Genomic DNA, 26,540 nt, shown 5'->3' with positions numbered 1-26,540 from the left:
CAACGTTTTTTAAGCTGAGCCTACTGATCTGCTATGCAGGCAACTCACTTGCCTGGCTGATTTTGATGGCAGTTTCTAATATGAGGATATCGTTCCGCAACAATTTCTCACGGAGTTTATCATTTGATGTCTCAAACACTATCTGGTCATGGATCATCGATGACTGCAAATTACCGAAATTGCAAGATTGGGCCTTCAACCTGAAGTCGGTTGTAAAGCTCTCAAAAGATTCACTTGATTTTTTTTGGTACGCGTATGAAATGTGTATCTTTCAAATGTTCACTTTTTTTCGGAGAGCAATGCCGATCGAAGTACTTTATCACCTCATCGTAGCTCTTGCTTTCCTTTTCACTATCAAAAGTGAAGGTATTGTAGATCTCGAGTGCTTGAGAACCTGCTACCATGAGCAGCAATGCAATCCCCCTCTTGTCAGGCTGTGCCTGCAGGCCAAGGGCTAAACTGCTGTTTGAAAAGGCGCCAGTTTTCGTCTACATTACCTGAGACTTGAAGCTGGGGGAGTGCCTTCAAACTTTCCAACTCGAACTTCAGCATCATTGGCTGCGTTGAGTTGCAAACAGCCGTATTTCACCAGGTAGGCAGAAAAATCTTCTCTTTCGTTCTTTGGCCTATTTCGCCTTGTCTTTTCTGCTGTTATTTTTAAAAGTTCAACACTTCTGGTACCATGTCGTGTTCTGTGTTTTAATGATACACATAGAACATCTACGTGTTTAACTGGCACGTTGATTTATTGCCAAACACATGGAAAGATAACTAACAGTTTACTACACAGACAAAGTTACTCGCATTCTCTGGGAGCTACTCTAATTGCGATTATCCTGTTGTACGTCCTACTACCACTGGTGGGTCACTCCAGTCATGTGATGGATGTCTGATGCCACCTGCTGGCCGGAGGTCATACCGATAGTTTCATAGAATTTACAGTGCAGAAGGAGGCTATTCGGCCCATCGAGTCTGCACCGGCTCTTGGATAGAGCACCCTACCCAAGCCCACACCTCCACCCTATCCCCGTAACCCAGTAACCCCATCCAACACTAAGGGCAATTTTAGACACTAAGGGCAATTTAGCATGGCCAATCCACCTAACCTGCACATCTTTGGACTGTGGGAAGAAACCGGAGCTCCCGGAGGAAACCCACGCACACACGGTGAGAACGTGCAGACTCCGCACAGACAGTGACCCAAGCCGGGAATCGCACCTGGGACCCTGGAGCTGTGGACCAATTGTGCTAACCACTATGCTACCGTGCACTGATATGCAACTATATACATTTATACAACTATATACATTATGTGTGCATGCATATCACCACAATCATCTGCAAAATCCATCGGATAGCACTGGGTTTGAAGGATTGGCTGCTTGTTCCATCAGCAGTATGGCGCCTCCATCGTGTGCTGCCCTCACCTTCATTTTCACCTCAGCAGCATGCAGCATCCACAGTGGGTCTGCCAGCCGTCCTTCATTTTGGGTGCTCTCTTGACCTTCCCGCATCCTCAGGCCGGCCAGCGTCTCTAATTGGGTGGCGCTCCCAGAGACGGCTCCTTAATTGGCTTCCTCTGGGAAGATTACGCCAGTATCCTATCAGATGCATGTGCAGGCTCTGATCCGGAAATCAGACCAATGACAGGCTTGTACCTCTAATGGGAAAATTCAACCTATAATGTCAATTGAAGATGTTCATGGATAAAATATTATGCCATCTCCTAGGAAATGCAGACTATATTTGGGGATCAAAGGACTTAAATGAAAGTACTAGCAAAACTACTTAAATCACAGATAAATGATGCTACTTGAAGGTTAAGATGAAAACATTTTAATTAGTTTCCAGCGTATCACTGGGGCGAGTTAAATTAGAAATCCCAGATTTGTCGGAACATGGAAATTGGAAAACAGGTAATTTAATTCAAATTGTGTGACCATTTAGGAGCTGGAATTGTGGTTCCGTGATTTTAAACCAAACATCTGAATCGACTGTAGTTCCAATAATACATTGATTCTGTGTTTAAAGTTCACCATTGTAGATCTACAGAAATTCTTGTTGTTTGAAAGCGTGCCTGCGTTTAGAGCCTGTAAAAGTTAAACAATGTTAAATTGCTCATTTTAAAACCGGCAACAAAAGCCTGAATACCTAATTGTTGAACCTCAGTTGTCCTGTGGAATTTAAATCTAAATAATCCAGCTTTTGCATCGGAAGATAAAATGAAAATGTGAAGTAAATGTTCTGTGCCAGTTTCATTTTATTTATAATCTTGGGGGAATCAAAGCTACTATTGTGTTTATCTTTTTTTCAGCTAAAATAATCCAAGTCAAATTGAGCACTGCCAAACATACTGAAAACACTGTCTGTGTTGCTGGAAATGATTACTATTGTACTATTTCCTGTTCTTCAGTACTTTGAGAGCTGGGCCATAGAATTCCTAATTAAATTCCCTCAAAGGAAAGTGCTACAGAAATGATGTCAAGCTCCTCACACTGATAAGCATAGTGTGACCTTTTCATTAAAAGGTGCTGGTGAGGATTTAGATTCATGTCGGCAATATTCCATTTTCTTGCCAATTCCAGAATAAGTAAGGATTACACAAAAGGCTTTAGCAGAAATGCCTTAGCAGATTTGGACCAAACTGATTACGGGTCCCCTCTTAGCCACTAGATTGCGTTCAAAAACAAAAATGTTCTGTACTACCCTCTGAATATCGGTAAAGCACAACATTTGTCTTTTGGTGAGACATGAGGCCAAGGTGCCTCCTGATCTTCAAGGTGAAAGACCTCCATGGCAATATTACAAGAGGAGAACATCGAGTTCGGGAAATATGCTGGTCAACATATATTATTCAACCAATATGACCAATTGCAGATAATTTGATAATCAATTTCATTGCTTTACTGAATGTTGCTAGGGCTAGCGAAACCAGTAGATGAACTAGGCAGTCACCTAGGGCGACAGGATTTGGGGATTGGCAGCTGCATGTGGCATACTGTCACCACGGCAAAAAACTGAAGTGACTGAGTTCTAAAGCTTTGAAATTGTGAGCAAGTTAATTAAATGACTTGGGAGTGCCCGGGCCCAGGGGACGGGGCACTAAGTTGAACTGTTCAGTGCCAGCCCCTTGAATGTAGAATACTTTTAATTTATATCTCGGTATGTACAGGCAAGAGAATGAGTGATGCAGCCAGTTACCTCTGAGTTCCATGTCTTCAAGTTCATCAGTTCAGAAAGGCAAGATCATAGTTGATGATCTCATGGTGTGGGTGTTGAGGTCTCACGAGAGGTGCAGGAGCAGATCGCATGAATCTAAGTGGTGCCAAGGGAACATGGTGCTCCAGAAGAAAAGCAGTGGGATGGGACTTGGAAGGCTGGGACCACCGGAGCGAGGTTGCGATAGCTCAGCTACCTATTGTGAGTTGTTTGACATTTCTTTTGCGAACGGTTGTGTCAGAGTGGGACTGCCTTGGGAATGCTCCTGCAGAATTTCTATATGCACAATGCAGTTAATTTCACCAGGCACCATGTGCTGGAAATGGTGCCACTGGTTTAAATTGCCAGTTACCCAAGAGTTCTGTGTTTTCAAGTTAAAGTTAACCAGTCAGAAACGAGGCATGCTCCTAGATGGTAATGTGATGCGGGTTGAGGTGTCGCGAGAAGGGCAAGAGCGGAGCATGCAAATGTAAGCGGTTCCGAGGCCAAGGGAACATGACTCTGCAGAGGCCGAGAAGCGATCCGAGTGGTGAGAGGCTGAAAATAGAGCGAGGGCAGAGGATAGGCTGCGAGACCTGTAAGTTTGACCGTTTTTAAAAGTTGTTTAAGAGTTGGGACCATTTTCATTTTTGAACGTTAATTGTGATGGAGGGGGGGGGGCGTTGAGCCAGACTGAAAGGCGGCAAAATACCGTTGCGCCGGCCCTGGATATTGCCGCACATAAATTGGCTGCCACATTTTAGTACGTTGAAACAGTTACCGCACCTCAGGCTGCGAAGAGCTTTAAGATGTTCTGAGATTGTGAAAGGTGCTATATAAATGCAATTTTTGAAAATTCATTCATCCTCAGCAGGATCTCTAATAAGCAATTTGGATATTTCAAGAACAATGTAATTTCCTTTATTCTTTGTTTCATCCATATCTTAGTCATGTTAAAGCCATGATTATGCCACAATGCGTATCTAAAGCAGTAATATCAAACTGTTACACCAATGCAATTTCAAGAGTATCAAACTTAATGAGTAATGATCTCTAATCAAACTCTTGATTACAGACAAGTTTGGTTTTGGTTAACTTCAGATTGTTTTGGTGCCAATAAACAATTCCTTTCTAACATAACTAGACCTAGCCAGCAAAGTGTTCCAGTTATCTAATTATTATTGCTGATCAAACACTATTTAAAAGCATATGCACTGATCCAAATTAGAAGCAACCTACTAGGCAGGTTTAAGAATATTTGGTTATGAGAGGATTAAAACTAATTCAACTTTACTCTTAGGAATTGAATCTATTAAGTGACAATGTTATCACCTTGAATTTTATCTGTGACCTGAGTGTTTGAAGTTATTTATATAAAAGAACAAAACGAACAAAGAAAAGTACAGCACAGCAACAGGCCCTTCAGCCCTCCAAGCCTGTGCCGACCATGCTGCCCGACTAAACTACATTCTTCTACACTTCCTGGGTCCATATCCCTCTATTCCCATCCTATTCATGTATTTGTCAAGATGCCCCTTAAATGTCACTATCATCCCTGCTTCCACCACTTCCTCCGGCAGCGAGTTCCAGGCACCCACTACCCTCTGTGTAAAAAAACTTGCCTCGTCCATCTCTAAACCTTGTCCCTCGCACTTTAAACCTATGTCCCCTAGTATTTGACCCCTCTACCCTGAGAAAAATCCTCTGACTATCCACTCTGTCTATGCCCCTCATAATTTTGTAGATGTTTATCAGATCACCCCTCCTTCGTTCCAGTGAGAACAAACCGAGTTTATTCAACCTCTCCTCCTAGCTAATACCCTCCATACCAGGCAACATCCTGGTAAATCGCTTCTGCACCCTCTCTAAAACCTCCACATCCTTCTGGTAGTGTGGCGACCAGAATTGAACACTATACTCCAAGTGTATTTAAGGAAAATCTAATAAGCACTAACTGCAAGTGCTCCCAGCAATTTAACTGCAAAAAAATAAAGTCTGACTTATTGCTTCAAGTAAATCAGTTATAATGTCAGCTAACAATCTTAATTATAAAACTAAGCCCATATTAAACAGTTCTACAGAATTCTAAAATTTCCTTTTAGAAACTGGGTATAGCCCACTAAAGTAATGTTTCCAATGACGGAACGCCTATTAACTGTTTTGCACTGGAGCAGTTGTGACTCAGTGTCTGAGCTTTCTACACCGTATCAGTATTCAAAATCAAAACTTTCTCTGATCAGAGAAGGAAAATTCTGGTGGATGTCCCAGTAATCATAAATATACTCAAAAGCAAATAAGATGGCTGGTATATTGTGTCTGTGTGTTTTGTGTTACTAGAAGGTGTAAAAGTTAAAACTTTTTGCTGGGAGTAATTGAACTATGAAGTTTAAGTTCTCTGCTTAGTAGAAGCAGATGCCGGCATTCTGTGTTTAAAATGAATCTCTGAGCTAACAACACGTTTTATAAATTCTGGCAACTGATGGGGCCTTTGTGGTTCTTATCTGGCACCTCGTCGTTTTCTATTGAATGAGACAGCATTTGAACATAAAAGCAAGAACTTGCACTGCCATTAAACTTATTACATTTTTTTAAAAACTTGTGTGTGTGTGTATATGCAATCCTGATATAAACACATTCCTCACAATGATCTAATCTAATTATACCTGGGAATGAGTTATAACAACATAATCAAGAGGATTACAGGAAGTGTCATAAACACCATCTGAGTTCTGCAATTATGTCACAGCCCCTGACTCACTACCAGGTATCTGCTGTTTAAATAGTAGTGGATGATAACTGGCCATATTGGACTGGGAGTTTCAGAAGAAGCAGGTTGATGTAAAATTGAGACCACAGCCTGTTTTTCTCTATTCTCCAATACAGATGAAATACATTAATATTTGATAGCATTTACAGCTTACTGTTGGAGACCCTGCCTTCAGTTTCTGGTCCTTTGCAGCTTTAAATCAGGCTGACAGAGCAGCCAAGAAAACTATGAAGGAGGTAATTGGCTGCCCTTGGCGTTCTCATACAGGCTTGTCGATTTTCAATTGAATTTAAGTTAACATTGTTGAAGCTGTAAGAGAAGACACTGTAAAATACTGTTTGAATTCAGATGGTTTTTTTTGCATTCAATCAGCTCTTAATCATGCTCTTAAAACCTTTTTTATGAGTGTGCTGTATACAGCAGTAGTGAAATTGGTAGCAAGTTTTGAATGTAAAAGTAGTGACGTTTTGGCGAATGCAGGCACCAAGCACCAAACGTCCTGATGGTTTCCAGTTGAACATTAAACAGCCGTTCTATTTCTGTTTGCAGTCTGCTCAACAGCAGCAGAACCAAAGGCAGAGGTAGCAAATAAACATAGCCCATGCCACACTGAGCTACAAATGTGTTTCTCTATTCTTATCTACACAAACACGAGAGGCGTTTCATCATGACGTATCTATTTGCAGCTTTATCCAACTATTGGGTAAATGAGAAAGATGCTGTGTGCTCCAACTACTTTTTAAAAATAAATGTAGTGTGCACAATTCATTTTTTTTTTCCAATTAAGGGGCAATTTTAGCATGGCCAATCCACCTACCTTGCACATCTTTGGGTTGTGGGGGGGAAACCCACACAAACGTGGGGAGAATGTGCAAACTCCACACGGAGAGTGACCTAGAGCCGGGATCGAACCTGGGACCTCGGCGCTATGAGGCTCCAGGGCTAACCCACTGAGCCACCGTGTTGTCCCCAGCTACTTCTTCTAAGACCTTAACCTGTCATGCTTCTACTACTTCCACCATGGCCAGAAAGGTTCAATACCAAGATGAGTGGTAACAAAACTACTTTACTCAGTAGTGCAGGCTTCCAGAAGTGCATGAAGAAGTCCAAAGAGGATCATGTCTTACCAAATCCCAGGGTTTTAAGACAGGGAGGGATCCTAGAGCCTGGGGTGGAGGGCACACCATACCAGATTTAATAGAGGGGGGGGGGGTTAACATCTTGGTGGGGGTTTGCCCCGCTGCTGACAGGGAATCCCCAAATGAGGTGTCCTTCTTCCTTCCCGCCTTAGAATCATAGAAAAGTTACAGCACAGAAGGAGGCCATTTGGCCCATTTGTCCATGCCAGCCTGAGGACACCCAGGTGGCCTTTCTAACCACACATTCCTGCACCCGGTCCATAGCCCTGTATCTTACAGCACTTGAGGTACTCGGGGCACAGAGGGGGTGTGAACAAAAAAAAGCACAGAACAGGAACAAGCCCTTCGGCCTCCAAGCCTGCGCTGACCATTTAACCTAAAACCTTCTACACGTCCAGGGTCCGTATCCCTCTATTCCTATCCTATTCATGGTATTTGTCAAGTCGCCCCTTAAACGTCACTATCGTCCCTTCTTCCATCACCTCCTCCGGCAGCAAGATCCAGGCTCCCACTACCCACTGTGTAAAAAGCTGAAAGCATTTTCAACTATTTTCTATTTTATCCATCTGTTCTCATTCAGTCCTGGCCATTATGTTGATCTGCTTTAAGTTCACTTTCAGTTTTTCTTTGCTGTCATTCTGTACTTGCGTCTCCACTTTCACGGATAGTGCATGAAAAGCACATTCCTTTCTCAAATGTGTACATGATGGTCCTAGATCAGAATCTTTGGAATTTGTTTTTTTTTCTTTATTGAGATTTGCTGGTTTTGGGATGTGGTGAGCGTGTTCCATAATAAATGCACAAGGATAGCAAGAAACCTGTGGAATGCTTCCACCTTCCCATCCATCCAGAGTGGTAAGGATTTTTATGTTGCTCCAAGAGTCCCCATTCTGTTGGTCTGAGAGCAAACTCTTGACCTGTCTCTGTACAAGGTAAATGACCTTGCTTCCCAGGACAATGAACCTCTTGGCTCCAAGACGCACCCACCATTGCCTTTGAGCATTTGAATTTGTTTTCTTTTCAATCCCTGATATTTTATTAATTTAAGGGCCACTTAAAGAGAAAGCACCTTTTTGAGTTTTGGTATTTAACTGGATCCAGACAATTGGAGATGGGAAGCTAGAGCGGGAGCAGATCCCAGCTCTGCTGGAAGCAGGAAAGCCAATCGGTGGAGTAGATGATAGATCATAGAATTATAGTACAGAAGGAGACCATTCGGACCGTTGAGTCTGCACCGGCCCTTAGAAAGATCACCCTACCTAAGCCCACACCTCCACCCTATCCCCCAGTAACCCTACTAACCTTTTTGAACACTAAGGGGCAATTTAGCATGGCCAATCCACCTAACCTGCACATCTTCGGTCTGTGGGAGGAAACCGGATCACCCAGAGGAAACCCACGCAGACACGGGGAGAACGTGCAGACTCCGCATAGACAGTGACCCAAGCTGGGAATCGAACCTGGGACCATGGAATTGTGAACAAAGAACAAAGAAAAGTACAGCACAGGAACAGGCCCTTCGGCCCTCCAAACCTGCGCCGACTATGCTGCCTGTCTAAACTAAAATCTTCCACACTTCCGGGGTCCGTATCCCTCTATTCCCATCCTATTCATGTATTTATCAACATGCCCCTTAAACATCACTATCGTCCCTGCTTCCACTACCTCCTCCGGCAGCGAGTTCCAGGCACCCACTACCCTCTGTGTAAAAAACAACTTGCCTCGTAATCTCCTCTAAACCTTGCCCCTCGCTCCATAAACCTATGCCCCCTAGTAATTGACCCCTCTACACTGGGAAAATGTCTCTGACTATCCACTCTGTCTATGCCCCCCAATTTGGTAGACGTCTATCAGGTCACCCCTCAATCTCCTTCGTTCCAGTGAGAACAAACCAAGTTTATTCAACCTCTCCTCATACCTAATGTCCTCCATACCAGGCAACATCCTGGTAAATCTCTTCTGCACCCTCTCTAAAGCCTCCACATCCTTCTGGTAGTGTGGCAACCAGAATTGAACACTATACTCCAAGTGTGGCCTAACTGAGGTTCTATACCACTGAACATGACATCCAATTTTTATACTCAATGCCCTGGCCAATAAAAGCAAGCATGCCATATGCCTTCTTGACTACCTTCTCCACCTGTGTTGCCCCTTTCAGTGACGTGTGGACCTGTACACCAAGATCTCTCTGACCGTCAGTACTCTTGAGCGTTCTACCATTCACTGTATATTCCCTACCTGTATTAGACCTTACAAAATGCATTACATCACATTTCTCCGGATTAAACTCCATCTGCCATCTCATCGCCCAAGTCTCCAAACGATCTAAATCTTGCTGTATCCTCTGACAGTTCTCGTCGGTATCCGCAATTCTACCGACCTTTGTGTCGTCCACAAACTTACTAATCAGACCAGTTACATTTTCCTGCAAATCATTTGTAAATACGACGAACAGCAACGGTCCCAGCACTGATCCATGCGGAACACCACTAGTCACAGCCCTCCAATCAGAAAAGCGCCCTTCCATTGCTACTCTCTGCCTTCTATGACCTGACCAGTTCTGTATCCATCTTGCCAGCTCACCTCTGATCCCGTCTGACTTCACCTTTTGTACCTGTCTGCCATGAGGGACCTTGTCAAAGGCCTTACTGAAGTCCATTTAGACAACATCCACTGCCCTACCTGCATCAATCATCTTTGTGACCTCCTCGAAAAACTCTATCTAGTTTGGGAGACACAATCTCCCCTTCACAAAACCATGCTGCCTCTCACTAATATGGCCACTTGCTTCCAAATGGGACTAGATCCTGTCGCGAAGAATTCTCTCCAGTAATTTCCCTACCTCTCACGTAAGGCTCACTGGCCTGTAGTTCCCTGGATTATCCTTGCTACCCTTCTTAAACAAAACAACAACATTGGCTATTCTCCAGTCCTCCGGAACATCACCTGAAGATAGTGAGCATCCAAAGATTTCTGTCAAGGCCTCAGCAATTTCCTCTCTTGCCTCCTTCAGTATTCTGGGGTAGATCCCATCAGGCCCTGGGGACTTAGCCACCTTAATATTTTTCAAGACATCCTTGGATCTCAATGTGACCCAGGCTATCTACAGACCCTTCTCCAGACTCAACATCCACCAATTCCTTCTCTTTGGTGAATAGTGAAGCAACTGTGCTCACCACTATGCTACCGTGCCACCGAGTAATGGACAAGTAAGTAAGTCCAGAAAAACTAACGGACAATTAGTTCTAGAAACTAAACGTTTCATGGGTGGCGCAGTGGTTAGCACTGCTGCCTCATGCATCTGAGGACCCTGGGTCACTGTCTGTTTGGAGTTTGCATGTTCTCCCCCTGTCTGCATGGGTCTCCCCCTCCCACAACCTGAAAATGTGCAGGGTAGGTGAATTGGCTATGCTAAATTGCCCCTTAATTGGAAAATAAAGAATTGGGCACATTAAATTTTTAAAAATAAACAGCAGTTTCAAGGAAGTTTAAAATTGAAGAAACAAAGGGGAACTGCTACTGGAACAGCTCGCTGAAGCAAAAGACCGAGCTGGAAGTCCAATCAAGGTGAAATTGGCTAGAAAAATGCTGGATAGAGATCAGAGCATCACAAGTTTGATGTCCTCATTCCCAGCCTTTGGAAACAGTAATATTCTGAGTACCTGAGTTTTGTGTCGATGGTTGGATGCTGTGGCAATTCAAGACAAAGGAGCTCCTGAAAAGAGAATTGTAAAACCTGGAAGCGGATCCTTGCTGAAACAGTTGAGATGACGCCTTGTTTGAAACAATAGTTGGAACACCTGGTGGCAGATCCTTGGAAACAGTTTGAGGGAAGCCATTGTTAAAATAAGATTTTAAAGCGTGCCTTTTTGAGAGTGGAAGTTCGGAAACATTTGTGTGACAATCTTTTGTGTGAGGAGAAATCCATGGAAGATCAATTGAGTGGCATCTGCTACTTGGCTTCAGGGTGGGTTGATGTCTGACCATAGTTAGCCTGTTTGGCTGCAGGGAATGTGCGCTTATTGAAACTCTTACAGCATAAGATATATTTTGTAACCTGTGTTATTCAAATCTGTGTACATTTGTGAAGATAAGTAGGAATGAAGGAGTATCATACTGTCGTCAAACGTTTCATGTTTAATAAATTAATTTTCTTATTAAAAGCTAAGTGGCAGTCCTATGGCTCTGTTCATCCATGCTTTCTTAAAAAAGGTGAAAGTTACAGTCCTTTAATCCAGTATTCCAGTCTGGGATCTGCCCATCCAGTTAGAACATCAACTGGGATCATAATTAATGGAAAATGTTCATATCAAAAACAGCCTCATACTTCTGTTTTTAAGGATATGCTGCATGCGTTCAGCAGAAGGATATAAGAACTAGGAGCAGGAGTAGGCCATCTGGCCCCTCAATTAGATCATGGCTGATCTTTTGTGGACTCAGCTCCACTTTCCGGCCCGAACACCATAACCCTTAATCCCTTTATTCTTCAAAAAACTATCTATCTTTACCTTAAAAACATGTAATGAAGGAGCCTCAACTGCTTCACTGGGCAAGGAATTCCATAGATTCACAACCCTTTGGGTGAAGAAGTTCCTCCTAAACTCAGTCCTGGGCAGCACGGTGGCCTAGTGGTTAGCACAACCGCCTCATGGCGCTGAGGTCCCAGGTTCGATCCCGGCTCTGGGTCACTGTCCGTGTGGAGTTTGCACGTTCTCCCCGTGTCTGCGTGGGTTTCGCCCCCACAACCCAAAAATGTGCAGAGTAGGTGGATTGACCATGCTAAATTGCCCCTTAATTGGAAAGAATAATTGGGTAATCTAAATTTAAAAAAAAATTTTTTTTATAAAAAACAAAAAAAAAAAATTTTTTTTTAAACTCAGTCCTAAATCTACTTCCCCTTATTTTGAGGCTATGTCCCCTAGTTCTGCTGTCACCCACCAGTGGAAACAACCTGCCCGCATCTATCCTATCTATTCCCTTCATAATTTTAAATGTTTCTATAAGATCCCCCCTCATCCTTCTAAATTCCAACGAGTACAGTCCCAGTCTACTCAACCTCTCCTCATAATCCAACCCCTTCAGCTCTGGGATTAACCTAGTGAATCTCCTCTGCACACCCTCCAGCGCCAGTACGATATGAAGTACTACTGTTTCTTTTTAATGTTTTCTTGCCATCATGCTCTTGTGAAAAAAGATGAATAGAAGAAACTGTACATCATAAATTAGAGACACATGCAGTAGAGAATTAGATGCCAGCCATAATATCTTGTTTATGTAGTGAACATCTTTTTCCATTAAATCGGTAAGCATAAATATATTACAAATTCTTCCCACTTAGTTACTCCAGCTTGTGCCTGATACTAGAGAATACCAGATTAACCAATAAAAAAAAATGCATTTGATCCCACAAGTCAAAGTTTTACGGAAACTTTGAAGCAATGTTCACGTGACTGATTTCTTTGGAAAATACAAATATATTTCAAACATTCCTCTGAAAGAAACATATTTGTATGTTCCAAGAGCAGTGTTACTTTCAATAACCATCAAAAAAGATGCTAATTTGCCAGTACAAATGGGCTGGTTTAGCACAGTGGACTAAACAGCTGGCTTGTAATGCAGAACAAGGCAGCAGCACAGGCTCAATGCCCGCACCGGCCTCCCCGAACAGGCATCGGAATGTGACGACTAGGGGCTTTTCACAGTAACATCATTGAAGCCTACTTGTGACAATAAGTTATTATTATTAATTTAATTATTTAAACTCATAATTGTTACTTCCCATGTTTTTTTTAAATTAAGGTGATTGTTATTGACAAAGGAAGGATAGTGGAATGTGGTACGCATAAGAACCTTTTGGAGAAGGGAGGAATCTACAAGAAATTAGTTCTTCACCAACTAACTGCAGGCTCAGTAGAATTTGGAGGCGATGATTCCCAGGGAGATGTGTCCTTGAATGGCACACAGACAGAAGATGCCACAAACTCCGAGAAAGAATATTGGAGCAACACTGTTATTGATGTGGGAGAGCAATGAAATGGGTAAACTATAATGGACATGTTGGAAAGCTTTAAAACATGTCTTGTGTTGGTGGGTAAAGAATAAATGAAAATGAGCGCTGCTTGTAATTGTATACTTGCCTTCGAACATGTGTAGCTAGGGCAGCACGGTGGTGCAGTGGTTAGCATTGCTGCCTCATGGCACCAGGGCCCCAGGTTCAATCCTGGCTCTGGGTCACTGTCCATGTGGAGTTTGCACGTTCTCCCCGTGTTTGCGTGGGTTTCGTCCCCACAACCCAAAAATGTGCAAGGTAGGTGGATTGGCCACGCTAAATTGCCCCTTAATTGGAAAAAATGAATTGGGTACTCTAAATTTATAAAAAAAGAACATGTGTAGCTCATTTGATCGTAACCGTTACATGCATTAAGTTATTTATTACTGTCTTAAAACTAAAGTATGGAAACTTGTAAAATCTCATATCGCTAGATATCTGAGCAAAGTCAATTTCAAACAACATTCACATTAATATCATGCTCCAGTGAAAAATATTTGTCTCATAAAGCTGGTGTGTCAACTATATGCAATGTGTACCAGAATAGAATAAGAAACTTTTGATTATTCCTATGTGAAATGCTAATATACATAGAATGGCTGAATGCAAATTGCTTCCTTGTTTGTATTATGTTCTGGTAATATAGGGCTGTTATGCAAGTGAATTGAACGTAGGCCACAATTGCTACATTTGTTATTTTTGTGATGTTTGAAACGATTAGGTGGACTGTCCATGATAACAAATAGGCCCTTCGTGTCCATGGATATGCAGGTTAAGTGGGATTACCGGTATCGGGCAGGGGAGTGGGCCTGGTTAGGGTGCTCTTTCAGGGGGTCAGTGCAGAGTTGATGGGCCGAATGCCTCCTTATGCACTGTGTAAGGATTCTATGGTTCCATGCAGTAAAATACTGCAATTAGCTGAGCTATTACAGTGATGCTCATCATTGGGTCCATGAACCTGCAAGCAGCGTCGAGAAATTGCTCCTAATTGCATTTTGCTGCTTGATAGGATACTCCCTTTTGTACAAAGGGACATTGAAAACACCCAGTTTTAGTTTTCATCTCTTCAGTTTACTCCCTCTGAAACCTACTGGGGTACCAATCTACAGACCCTAACCACCATGTACGTTTACTCAATGGTGAGTGTAAGTAGCCTTCTCAATCATCATAAGTGAACTAATGCTGCCACAATTCCAGCACAGAACACTGGATAGTGACGAAGATAGTTACCCCACTCCAATCCCCCAAACAAACAATCATCCCAAAGAGCAGTAGACAACCACACCCCCTCCAAAAATAGCAAAGCAGAGGTTAATTGTAGCACTCCTATCACTGTTATTGCAAAGGCCAGCCAAATCAATATAGAAACAGGAACCAATCCGCAACCAACCTTACCTGTTCAGTTACTCTGCTGATCAATTCGCTGGGCTACCTCATTTTCATTATAGTTTCGTTATGTTTTTGTGTTACTGATGATAGTCCCAGTAAAAGCTGTTTGGACTAATTAAAGAATTGAGTCCAACTATTTGGAGAAATATATAAAAACTTAGAAGCAGCAGCTTTTTTAAATTAAATAATCCATTTTATTTCAGTGGTAGACTTTGAAAAAATAATTAATTTGCAATGATCACATGATATTGAAGTGAACTTTCATATTTATTTATGTAATCTGTCAGCACTGAATTATCTTAACCAAGTTGCACTCCTATGTTGAATTTTCCTCCTGATTATCTCGCAAGAATTGCCTGTTTCCATAGTGTTCTCAGTAAGAGTTATGCAAAGGGAACAAGTCTCACATCAAGACAGGTGTCTGATATTGTCTTAATTTCTATTTAAATCAAAAAACTTTTTTAAAATGCTGACTACTATGTGCAATTATATGATATGCACTTTATAAATCAAAATGCTAAATTGTACTTGTTGATTCTGTGTTGGTATGGTGCTAGTTTTAAATTTTTGTATTTGTAATTGTTGAAGTAGCTGGAGATCTGTAGTACTGAAACACATATTGTATTTTCCAAAATTTCACTCATCTAAAACGGCTGCAGCGTTGATTAAAAATTTGTTGTAAATTGTTGAAATCAACAACAATAGAATTATTAGTCATTGATCGTAAAACTAATATTATTTTTCTGTTAATTATACATAATATTACTTCTACATTTGAAGGAAATTACTTGAATTTGTACGAAAACCTGTAAAGAACTGTGATAGTATCTATTTTGAAGTAAGCTGTAATTGTGCAAATATGCCAGAGAATTGCATTCATTTTTCTGTGTTTTTTCTGGGCGTGCATATTAAACATTCAAGGTATATTATTCTTGTCTAACACATCCTTTAGTGTTTTCACATCCTTTCTCCCAATATTTGTAACTCCGATATCACCAACATGTGCCAAGCACAAAAATAATTAGCAGTTCCTGCCTGGTCCTGCTTTGCAGCTCTTAAATGCTCCACATATCATCTACCTGCATAAATCTGAACTTCCCAGAAATGGAGCGAAAGCAATCAGAAGAAACATATTTGTCCTGAAAGGAATCACAGCTGTTAGCGTTTTTAAATATACGTAATGATATCGGGGCAGCAGGGTGGCGCAGTGGATAGCACTGCTGCCTCATGGCGCAGAGGTCCCAGGTTCGATCCCGGCTCTGGGTCACTGTCCATGTGGAGTTTGCACATTATCCTCATGTTTGCGTGGGTTCCGCCCCACAGCCTAAAGGTGAGCAGAGTAGGTTGATTGCCCATGTTAAATTGCCCCTTAATTGGAAAAAATTAATTGGGTACTCTAAATTTTTTTTTTTTAATGATATCTGTGCTAAATTTCTACTTTTTAATACAGCTGTATTTTATGAATATACAATTAATCTAAAAATCTGCATCTGGCATAATACAATTCTTACAGAATACAAATATTGGGATGACACGGTTGCACAGTAGTTAACACTGCTGCCTCACAGTGCCAGGCACCTGGGTTCAATTCCGGCCTTGGGTGACTGTCTGTGTGGAGTTTGCACTTTCTCCTCCGTGCCTGCGTGGGTTTCCTCCCACAGTCCAAAGATATGCACAGTAAGAAGTCTTACAACACCAGGTTAAAGTCCAACAGGTTTGTTTCAAACACGAGCTTTCGGAGCACGGCTCCTTCTTCAGGTGAGATATGCAGTTTAGGTGGTTTGACTAGGCTAAATTGCCCCTCAGTATCCAAAGATGTGCAGGTTAGGTGGGGTTGCGGAGGTAAGGCCGAGGTAGGGTGCTTTTTCAGAGGGTGGGTGCAGGCTCCTGCACTGGAGAATTTCTATGGCTGCCTGTCTCGAGACACATTCCCCATTCATTCTTTTTTCTTCTCTCCATGTCATCAGTCAGAAATAAATGCATGTAATATTCATGGGGGTGGTCCCTCCCCACCCACAACACCTTCTGAGCCTTTGCTTAAGTATCTGTTTGGTGTAGTTATTTGCCTGAGTTTATGGGGTAAGAGGTTGTTGCCGCATGCATTTCCTACCAATTAAGAAAATATACTTTCTGCTTGCAAACAAATCCATTCTTATGCAGATCACAGTAATGTTTTCTCCATAAAAACCTTGTCTTGAACAATAGTATGCCATTGGATTTACTTCACAGGCAAGAGAGTTCTTCTTTCAAGGTCTATAATCCATTTACACTTGTAATCTAAACCCAATAATCTATTAATAACATTTATTTCCTGAGTTGTATCCCTGTGAACATTGTTCGTCTGTAAGTATATTTAGATTTCCATCAATTTATACTTGTAGTACCCATTACAAATAGCCTTGCACCTACTAGTCATTATTAGTGACTGCTTCACTTGTGTGGGAACTTCGGTGAACTGCTGATAATTTTTCAAGGAAGCAAAATACCTTGTGCATGATTTCCACAGATAGGTGGCCAGATAATTATAAAGCCGTAAAAGGACCCACTTTAGTTTTGAACTTTACAGGGGCTTTTGTATGTACTAACTTAAATCGAAACCAACCCTAGACTGGATGCAACTCCGACAACTTCAAAATATCTATTCAGAAACATCAAATATTTAATTTGTGCAATCTTTCTTAGTACAGTACTGGGATCTGTATTTTTCAACATTTGTTATTTTTCAGGTGTACACCATAACTGTACAATCATCAATGTGTGAGCACTTAAAATGTTAACTGATTACAAAATAAATATCACTTTCATACATGCCAACTGCAATAGTGATTATGTGCAATAAATCATTACATAACAGTGGATGAGTCGGGTCTTTCATCCTACTTTAGCTCATACATGTACATTCTACATGTTTCTGCCTTAGCAATCCAAACACATTTCCTACTTATCACAGATCCTCTGCCTACATCACTCAATTGGCACTAATCTCTTTCCATTCCCATAAAGGTCAATTACTTTTTAAAATAAATTTAGAGTACCCAATTATGGGGCAATTTAGCGAGGCCAATCCACCTACCTTGCACATCTTTGGGGTGTGGGGGCGAAACCTACGCAAACACGGGGAGAATGTGTAAACTCCACACGGACAGTGACCCAGAGCTGGGATCGAAACTGCAACCTCGGCACCGTGAGGCAGCAGTGGTACCACTGCGCCACCGTGCTGCCGTTAAATGTCAATTACAAAGATATTACTTAAACCAATAAGAGATGGAGAGAGAAAAATTAAAATTCCTTCTGTGCTTTCAACAAGGCCATATTTGTTCTTGTCCCATGCGTTGACAATAACATGCTTGCCATAACAAAGAACAAAGAAAAGCACAGGAACAGGCCCTTCGGCCCTCCAAGCCTGTGCCAACCATGCTGCCCATCTTAACTAAAATCTTCCACACTTCCTGGGTCCGTATCACTCTATTCCCATCCTATTCATGTATTTGTCAAGATGCCCCTTAAATGTCACTATCGTCCCTGCTTCCACCACCACCTCCGGCACGAGTTTCAGGAACTCTGCAAAAAACATTGCCACGTACATCTCGAAACCTTGTCCCTCACACCTTAAACCTATGTCCCCTAGTAATTGACCCCTCTACCCTGGGGAAAGCCTCTGACTATCCACTCTGTCTATGCCCCTCATAATTTTGTAGACCTCTATCAGGTCGCCACTCAACCTCCGTCGTTCCAGTGAGAACAACCCAAATTTATTCAACCTCTCCTCATAGCTAATGCCCTCCATACCAGGCAACATCCTGGTAAATATCTTCTGCACCCTCTCTAAAGCCTCCACATCCTTCTGATAGAGTGTCAACCAGAATTGAACACTATACTCCAAGTGTGGCCTAACTAAGGTTTTATACAGCTTCAACATGACTTGCCAATTCTTATACTCAATGCCCCAGCCAATGAAGGCAAGCATGCCGTATGCCTTCTTGACTACCTTCTCCACCTGTGTTGCCCCTTTCAGTGACGTGTGGACCTGTACACCTAGATCTCTCTGTCAATACTCTTGAGGGTTCTACCATTCACTTTATATTCCCTACCTGCATTAGACCTTCCAAAATGCATTACCTCACATTCGGAAGATGATAATCTTTACTGTCACAAGTAGGCTTACATTAACACTGCAATGAAGTTACTGTGAAAAGTCCTTAGTCGCCACATCCCGCGCCTGTTTGGATACACAGAAGGAGAATTCAGATTGTTCAAATTGCCTAACAGCACGTCTTTGAGACTTGTGGGAGGAAACCAGGGCACCGGAGGAAACCCACGATGCCTGCATCTGCACGCACTTGGAGGCCGAGCTCCAAGCCATCAGCAACACTTTCAATGAGGTGTATAAGAGTGCAGGCCTTACGCTGGGTCAGAGGGGTTGACTCCCAATGGGTCAGAATGGAGGAGAGTTTGGGTAGAGGGTCAGGATTGACAGCGCTAGCGACAGCGGCGGCCCCGGGGAGATACTCGGGGAGTCCGGTAGTAATAGCTTTGTTGAGAATATGGAGGCAGTTTCACCAGCACTTCAGGTTGGGGCAGGCTCAAGGGAAATGCCGATTTGGGGGAACCATAGATTTGTGCCAGGGAAGTGGGATGGAAATTTTCAGAGATGGGTGGAGAAAGGAATTAGGACATTAAAAGATTTATTTCTCACTTCCGGTGTGGACCATGCAGTAAGTGGTCACACACAAGGCAGCTCCTGCCCAAGGTTACAGAAAAGAGCTCTTTTTAATCAATACGGGGTGGAATTTTGATGAAAAGATGTAGGTGAATGTTGGAGGAGTACTTTCCCCCAGGAATGGATATGTCTCTTGGTTACCAGACCCAGCAGAAACAGTGAAAGATTTGGCTGGAGCTGCAGCAAAGACAAAAGCCCCGTCCAGCATGCAGGCGGGGGAAGGGCAAGCTTAAAGGCTTCAAGCTGACTCGAGGGCCTTTATTAAAGCTGAAATCCAGCAGCAGAGGGAACAACTGCGAAAAGATCTCGCAAAGGCCATTGAAGAAGCAGTGACGAGACTTCCGGTGGCGGCCATGGAGGAGTAGGTCATGCATTCAGCAGCTACCATCTGGAACGGACTCTCGGACTGTTTTTCAGGAGTTTTCACGGACTTATTGGTGCAGATTGGTGAAGCGAACACTGCCAAAAGGATTCCCTCTGTTGTATGGATAGCTGGGCCAGGAGTGGCAAGTGAAGCATTTAAGTCCCCGCAGACAGAAACGTGTGGAGCGAGCGCCGAGGCACAGGCGGCCGGTATAGACCAGGGTCCATGGGCACAGTGGGCACAGGAGCAACATGAGTTCCTTAGGGGCTGCTTTGCTGATCTTAAAAAGGACATGCTGGCCCCGATGAAGGCATCAATAGACCAAATGATCACAACTCAGGTGACACAAGGGTAAGCGATTAAGGAGATGGAGAAAAAGCTATCCGACCATGAAGACGAGTTGGTCATATTGGCCCTTAAGGTGGAGGCGCAGGATGACCTCAAGAAGTGACAGGAGAGGCTGGAGAACCTAGAAAACAGGTCCAGGTGACAGAACTTGAGAATTGTGGGCGTCCCCGAAGGTGTGGAGGGGTCGAATGCGGGAGCATTTGTGTCCAAGATGCTGGAGACACTGATAGGGACGGGGGTATTCCCTCCACCCCTGGAGCTGGACGGGGCGCACAGAGCCCTCACAATGAAGCCCAAGGCTAATGAACCGCCGAGGGCCATGGTGAGATTTCATCGCTTCTCGGACAAGGAACTTGTCTTGCGGTGGGCAAAAAAAGAACGGAGCAGCAGGTGGGAGAACAGTGTGATAAGCATCTACCAGGACCTGGGTGCGAAGCTGGCCAAGAGGCGTGCTGGATTCAACCGGGTGAAGGCGACCCTCTTCAGCAAGGGGGTGAAATTTGGGATGCTACACCCAGCGAGGCTATGGGTCACGTACAAGGAACGGCATCACTATTTTGAGACGCCGGACGAGGTGTGGTCATTTGTCAAACAAGAAAAGCTGGACTCGAATTAAAGGACAGTTAAGCTTTGGTGGAATGCAGCAGTGGGGCTGGGTAACACGGCACCGTTTCTAATATAAGATTGTATACAATGTTGGGTGCGAGTAAGGGCTGAGGTGGTGGTTGGAGGGTGCAGTGTTTTTGGCAAAATTGAGATACGGAGGGGGAGGGGACCCTGTACTTAGTGCAATTTTTCAGGAAGTTGGGGCTTTGGTTCAACAAGTGTCTCCTCACGGGGCAATGTTAGTGTATTCTGTTTAATTTTCGTTTCGTTTTTCTAATTACTCACAGGAGCTGGAGAAGTAGTTTAATTGGTTTATTCATGTGGGGAGAGGGGTCCGGACAATGCAGCGACAGTTTGGTCGGCTTCAGGGACGGGAGCTGCCAGGGTCAGCATGGGTCAGCTGACTCTCGGGAGCGTAGTGGGGGGTGAGCAAGTGCTCTGCTGGTGCTTGGTGGGGGTTTTGGGCGGAGGGGAGTGGGGGGATGCTGCTTTGCTGACAGAGGAGGTATCAATTTCGGGGTACCAATTGAGGGTTGGGGGCAGTGGCTCCCTGTGGTGGCACTCGACGAAACGCGGGCTTGAGGTTGGCCAAAAACGGGCTAGCCCCCCCCCCCCCCCCCCGTCCAGGTTGATCACGTGGAATGTGAGGGGTTTGAATGGGCCGGCCAAAAGAGCGCACGTGTTGGCGCATCTAAAGGGGTTAAAGGCAGACGTAGCAATGCTTCAGAAGACACATTTAAAGCTCGCAGATCACACGAGATTGAGAAAGGGATGGGTAGGCCAAGTGTTCCATTCAGGGCTGGATTCAAAGACCAGGGAGGAAGCAATTCTGATCCGTAAGGGTGTGGCATTCGAAGCTGGGAGAATTGTGGCAGGTGAGGGGGGGCAGGTATATAATGGTAAGTGGAAGGGGGTCCGGGTGGTGTTTGTGAACGTCTACGCTCCGAATTGGGCTGATGTGGAATTTATGAGATGCATGCTGGGCTTAGAGTCACACAACCTAATCATGGGGGGAGTCCAGGACAGGGAAGCGACCAGCAGTGGCTAGGGAACTGAAGGGTTTTATGGAGCAGTTTGGGGGGGGGGGGGGGGGGGGGGGGGTGGATCTCTGGAGGTTCGCGCCACCGAGAGCGAAGGAGTTCTCTTTTTTCTCCCACGTTCATAAGGTTTATTCCCGCATAGACTTCTTTGTCTTGAGCAGGGCGTTAATCCCAAAGGTGGCGGGGACAGAATACTCGGCAATCACAGTCTCGGATCATGCCCCACACTGGGTGGATCTGCGGCTTAATGAGGAGAGAGGGCAGCGCCCATTCTGGAGACTGGATGTGGGGCTGCTGGCGGACGAAGAGGTTTGCGGGCGGATTAGCAGGAACATCCAGGATTACCTGGAACCAAATGATACTGGGGCCAGATGGCCTACTCCTGCTTCTACTTCTTATGTTCTTATGATACGGGTAAGGTAGCAGCGGCAACGGTCTGGGAGGCTCTGAAGGCAGTTGTCAGAGGGGAGCTCATCTCAATTCGATCCCATAGGGAAAAGAGAGAAGGAGCGGAGAGGGAGAGACTGGTGGAGGCGATACTCCGAGTGGACAGGAGATACGCGGAGGTCCCCGAGGCTGGGCTACTAAGCAAACGGCGGATTCTGCAGGTGGAGTTTGAACTGCTGACCACAGGGAAAGCGGTAGCACAACTGAAGAAGGCAAGGGGGGCAGTCTATGAATACGGGGAGAAAGCGAGTAGAATGTTGGCACACCAACTGCGAAAGAGGGAGGCGGCCAAGGAAATTGGGGGAGTAAAGAATAAGGAGTACATGTTCTATAGTAAACTATATGAGTTGGAACCCCTGACGGGAGCAGAAGGAATGAGGCAATTTTTGGACCAGTTGAGGTTTCCAAAGGTGGAAGAGGACCTGGTGGAAGGTCTGGGGGCCCCGATTGAATTGGAGGAGATTGTCAAGGGTATAGACGGCACTCAATCGGGTAAAGCCCCGGGGCTGGACGGTTAACAGGTAGAATTCTATAAGAAATTTTCAGAAATATTGAGCCCACTCCTGATGAGGACCTTCAATGAGGCCAGAGAGAAAGGAACCCTCCCCCCAACAATGTCACAGGCCTTGATCTCGCTCATTCTTGAACGAGGGATGCCCTCAGAGGGAGGGGAGGTGGAGGTGGTAACAGCGATGGACGCAGAGAAAACCTTTGACCGGGTGGAGTGGGAGCACCTGTGGGAAACGCTGGGGAGGTTCGGGTTTGGTGTGGGCTTTATTGGCTGGGTGAAATTGCTGTACCTGCCGCCTGTAGCAAGTGTATGTACAAACCGAGTGAGGTCGGGGTACTTCGAGCTTCACCGGCGAACGAGGCAAGGGTGTCCCCTCTCCCCGTTACTATTTGCCCCAGAGCTATGGCGCTGAGAGCCTCGAGGAACTGGCGGGGACTGGTTTGGGGGGGGGGGGGGGGGGGGGGGGATATCAGATCTCGCTATACGCGGATGATTTGCTCCTGTACATTTCGGACCCTGTGGAGGGGATGGGGGAAGTTCTGCGGATCCTGAGGGATTTTGGTAGTTTTTCAGGGTACAAACTGAACATGGGAAAGAGCGAGTTGTTTGTAATCCAGGCCCAAGGGGCAGGAGGAGAGACTGAAAGAGCTGCCGCTCAGGATGGTAGAGAAAAGTTTTTGTTACCTGGGTATACAGGTGGCCAGGAAATGGGATGCCCTGCACAGGCTCAAGCTGACCCGATTAGTGGAGCAAATCGAAGGGGACTTTAAAAGGTGGGACATGCTTCCTCTGTCACTGGCAGGGAGGGTGCAGACCGTGAAAATGACTGTCCTCCCCAGATTTTTGTTTGTCTTTCAGTGCTTCCCCACCTTCATCCCTAAGGCCATTTGTAAATGGGTGAGTAGGATCATTACGGGCTTTGTGTGGGCGAATAAGACCCCGTGAGTAAGGAGATCGCTGTTGGAGTGCAGTTGGGGGTGGGTTGGCGCTGCTGAACTTTTGCAACTACTACTGGGCGGCCAATATAGCTATGATTAGGAAGTGGGTGATAGGGGGGGGGGGCGTGGGAGCAGCTGGAGGCAGCGTCATGTAAAGGTACTAATCTGGGAGCTTTGATAACGGCTCTTTTGCCGTTCTCGCTGACCCGTTACTCCACAAGTCCGGTGGTGGTGGCGACACTGTGGATCTGGGGATAGCGGAGGAGGTACAAGAGGGTGGAGGGAGCGTCGGTCTGAACCCCGATATGTAACAACCACAGGTTTGTCCCGGGTAGGATGGATGGTTGGGCAGCACGGTGGCCTAGTGGTTAGCACAACCGCCTCACGGCGCTGAGGTCCCAGGTTCGATCCCGGCTCTGGGTCACTGTCCGTGTGGAGTTTGCACATTCTCCCCGTGTCTGCGTGGGTTTCGCCCCCACAACCCAAAAATGTGCAGAGTAGGTGGATTGGCCATGCTAAATTGCCCCTTAATTGGAAAACAATAATTGGGTAATCTAAAAATTTTTTTAAAAAGGATGGATGGTGGGTTCCAGAGCTGGCAGAGGGCAGGCATCAGAAGGATTGGAGATCTGTTCATAGACGGAAGCTTTCCCAGTTTGAAGGCGCTAGAGGACAAATTTAATCTGCCGCCAGGAAACGCCTTTAAATATCTGCAAGTACGAGCCTTCCTGAAAAAACAGGTAGTGGCCTTTCCGACGCTGCTGCCACTGAGGATACAGGACAGGGTGGTTTCCAGCACCTGGGTGGGGGAGGGGAGGGTGTTGGATATCTACCAGGAACTGCAGGTGGCGGAGGAAACCCCGGTGGAGGAGCTCAAGGGCAAGTGGGAGGAGGAGCTAGGTGAGGAGTTGGAAGCGGGTCTGTGGGCAGAGGTCCTGGGCAGGGTTAATTCCTCATCATGTGCCAGGCTCAGTCTAATTCAATTTAAGGTGGTCCATCGGGCACACATGACGGCAGCGAGAATGAGCAAGTTTTTTGGGGTAGAAGACAGTTGTATGAGGTGCAAGGGCAGCCCTGCAAACCATGTCCACATGTTTTGGGCATGTCCGGAGCTTAGAGTGTTCTGGCAAGGGTTCGCAAGGGCAATGTCCAAGGTGCTTAACACACGGGTGGTGCCGAGTCCAGAGATAGCAATCATTGGAGTGCCAGAAGACCCGGGAGTTCAGGGGGCGAAAGAGGCCGATGTCTTGGCCTTTGCCTCCCTAGCAGCCCGGAGATGGATTTTATTAATGTGGAGGGACTCGAAGCCCCCGAGTGTAGAGACTTGGGTTACCGACATGGCTGGGTTTCTCAGCCTCAAGAAAATAAAGTTTTCCTTAAGAGGGTCTACGCTAGAGTTCTCTCGGAGGTGGCAGCCGTTCGTCGACTTTCTCGGGGAAAATTAAAATGTCAGCAGCAGCATTTTCCTTCATTGGGATGGTGTGGGAAGACTGGTTCGCGTGGGGTAATGTCTATTTAATTGTTATTGTATATTCTCTTTTTACACTATGTTAATGTTCACTCTAGTTTGTTTTGTTACTATTGTTACTATTGTTTTATTATGAAGAATTATGCAAAACCTGAATAAAAATACTTTAAAAAAAAGATTTATTTCTTTGGGGTCGTTTTGCAGGATTGAAGGAGCTGGGAACAAAGTGTGGGGTGGAGCAGGGGGAAATATTTAGATACATGCACGTTCGAGACTTTGCCAGAAAGGAGATACAGAGCTCCCCAGTAGAGCCGGCTTCCACATTGCTGGAGAAGGGGGTAGTATCGGCGGTTTGCGAGGCTATTTTGGAGGAGAAGACACCACTAGAAGGGATCATGGCAAAGTGGGAGGAAGATTTGGGAGAGTGTATGGAGGAGGGGTTCTTGTGTGAGGTGCTCCGGAGGGTAAACGCCTCAACCTCGTGCGCGAGGTTGGGGCTGATACAGCTGAAGGTGGTGTACAGAGCGCACCTTACGAGGGCGAGGATGAGCCGGCTCTTTGAGGGGGTAGAAGATGTGTGTGAACGTTGTGGGGGCGCCCACAAACTACGTTCATATGTTTTGGTCCTGTCCAAAGCTGGAGGATTACTGGAAGGAGGTGTTTAGGGTAATCTCTAAAGTGGTGCACGTGAAACTGGATCCAGCCCTTCGGGAGGCCATATTCGGGGTGTCGGACCAGCTGGGGTTGGAAACGGGCATGGAGGCAGATGTTGTAGCCTTCGCCTCGTTGATCACCCGAAGGCGGATCCTGTTAGGGTGGTGGTCAACCACTACACCCTGTGCCCTGTTGTGGCAGGGGGGCGTACTGGAATTCCTATCGCTTGAAAAGGTCAAATTTGAACTGAGGGAAAGAATGGATGGGGTTCTACAATTCATGGGCATTATTAATTTTTTAAAAAAATTTAGAGTACTGTGATGAACGGTATTAATAACTGTTGTAAACGGTACCTGACCTTTAATACCTTGCCCCTTTAAGATGCTTGGAACCCTGGGGGACTCTGCCTCTGGCTACGCTCCCAGGAAATGATATATAGGATAAGGCTCCATGTGGTGAGCACTCTTCTCTCGGATGCTGTTCAGTTCTCTGTAGATTAAAGCCTTTTGATTACCGACCTCGCTCTCGCGTCGTAATTGAGGGTGCCTCAAGTACCCAATTCATTTTTTCCAAATTAAGGGGCAATTTAGCGTGGCCAATCCACCTAGCTTGCACTATTTTGGGTTTTAGGGGCGGAACACATGCAAACACGGGGAGAATGTGCAAACTCCACACGGACAGTTACCCAGAGCCGGGATCGAACCTGGGACCTCGGCACCGTGAGGCCGCAGTGCGAACCCACTCCACCACCACGTTGCTCTCTGGGCATTATTCATTATGCACTTTCGAGAATTGGATCACATCGAACATTAGAGGGGGTCAGGCTGGGAGGGTTGGGAGGAGGGGGACTGAATGTGTTAATGGTGACTGGGTGATTGCTGATTCCTTTTGTCATTTGTTTA

General features: G+C 45.1%; 1 protein-coding gene across 1 annotated transcript in view; it reads left to right on the top strand.

Moving 5' to 3' along the window:
• Positions 1 to 15,482, top strand: part of LOC119956611 (ABC transporter B family member 1-like) — a 309,180-nt gene extending 293,698 nt beyond the window's left edge. The window contains exon 20 of the mRNA XM_038783984.1: positions 12,904 to 15,482. Coding sequence (XP_038639912.1) covers positions 12,904 to 13,137 — 234 coding nt within the window. The 3' untranslated portion in view covers positions 13,138 to 15,482. The remainder of the gene's footprint in view (positions 1 to 12,903) is intronic.
• Positions 15,483 to 26,540: the final 11,058 nt, after the last annotated feature.

Source organism: Scyliorhinus canicula, chromosome 1 (assembly GCF_902713615.1).
Source record: "Scyliorhinus canicula chromosome 1, sScyCan1.1, whole genome shotgun sequence".
NCBI lineage: Eukaryota > Metazoa > Chordata > Chondrichthyes > Carcharhiniformes > Scyliorhinidae > Scyliorhinus > Scyliorhinus canicula.
Note: the sequence above shows the minus strand (reverse complement) of the source record. Positions and strands in the feature narration are given on the sequence as shown.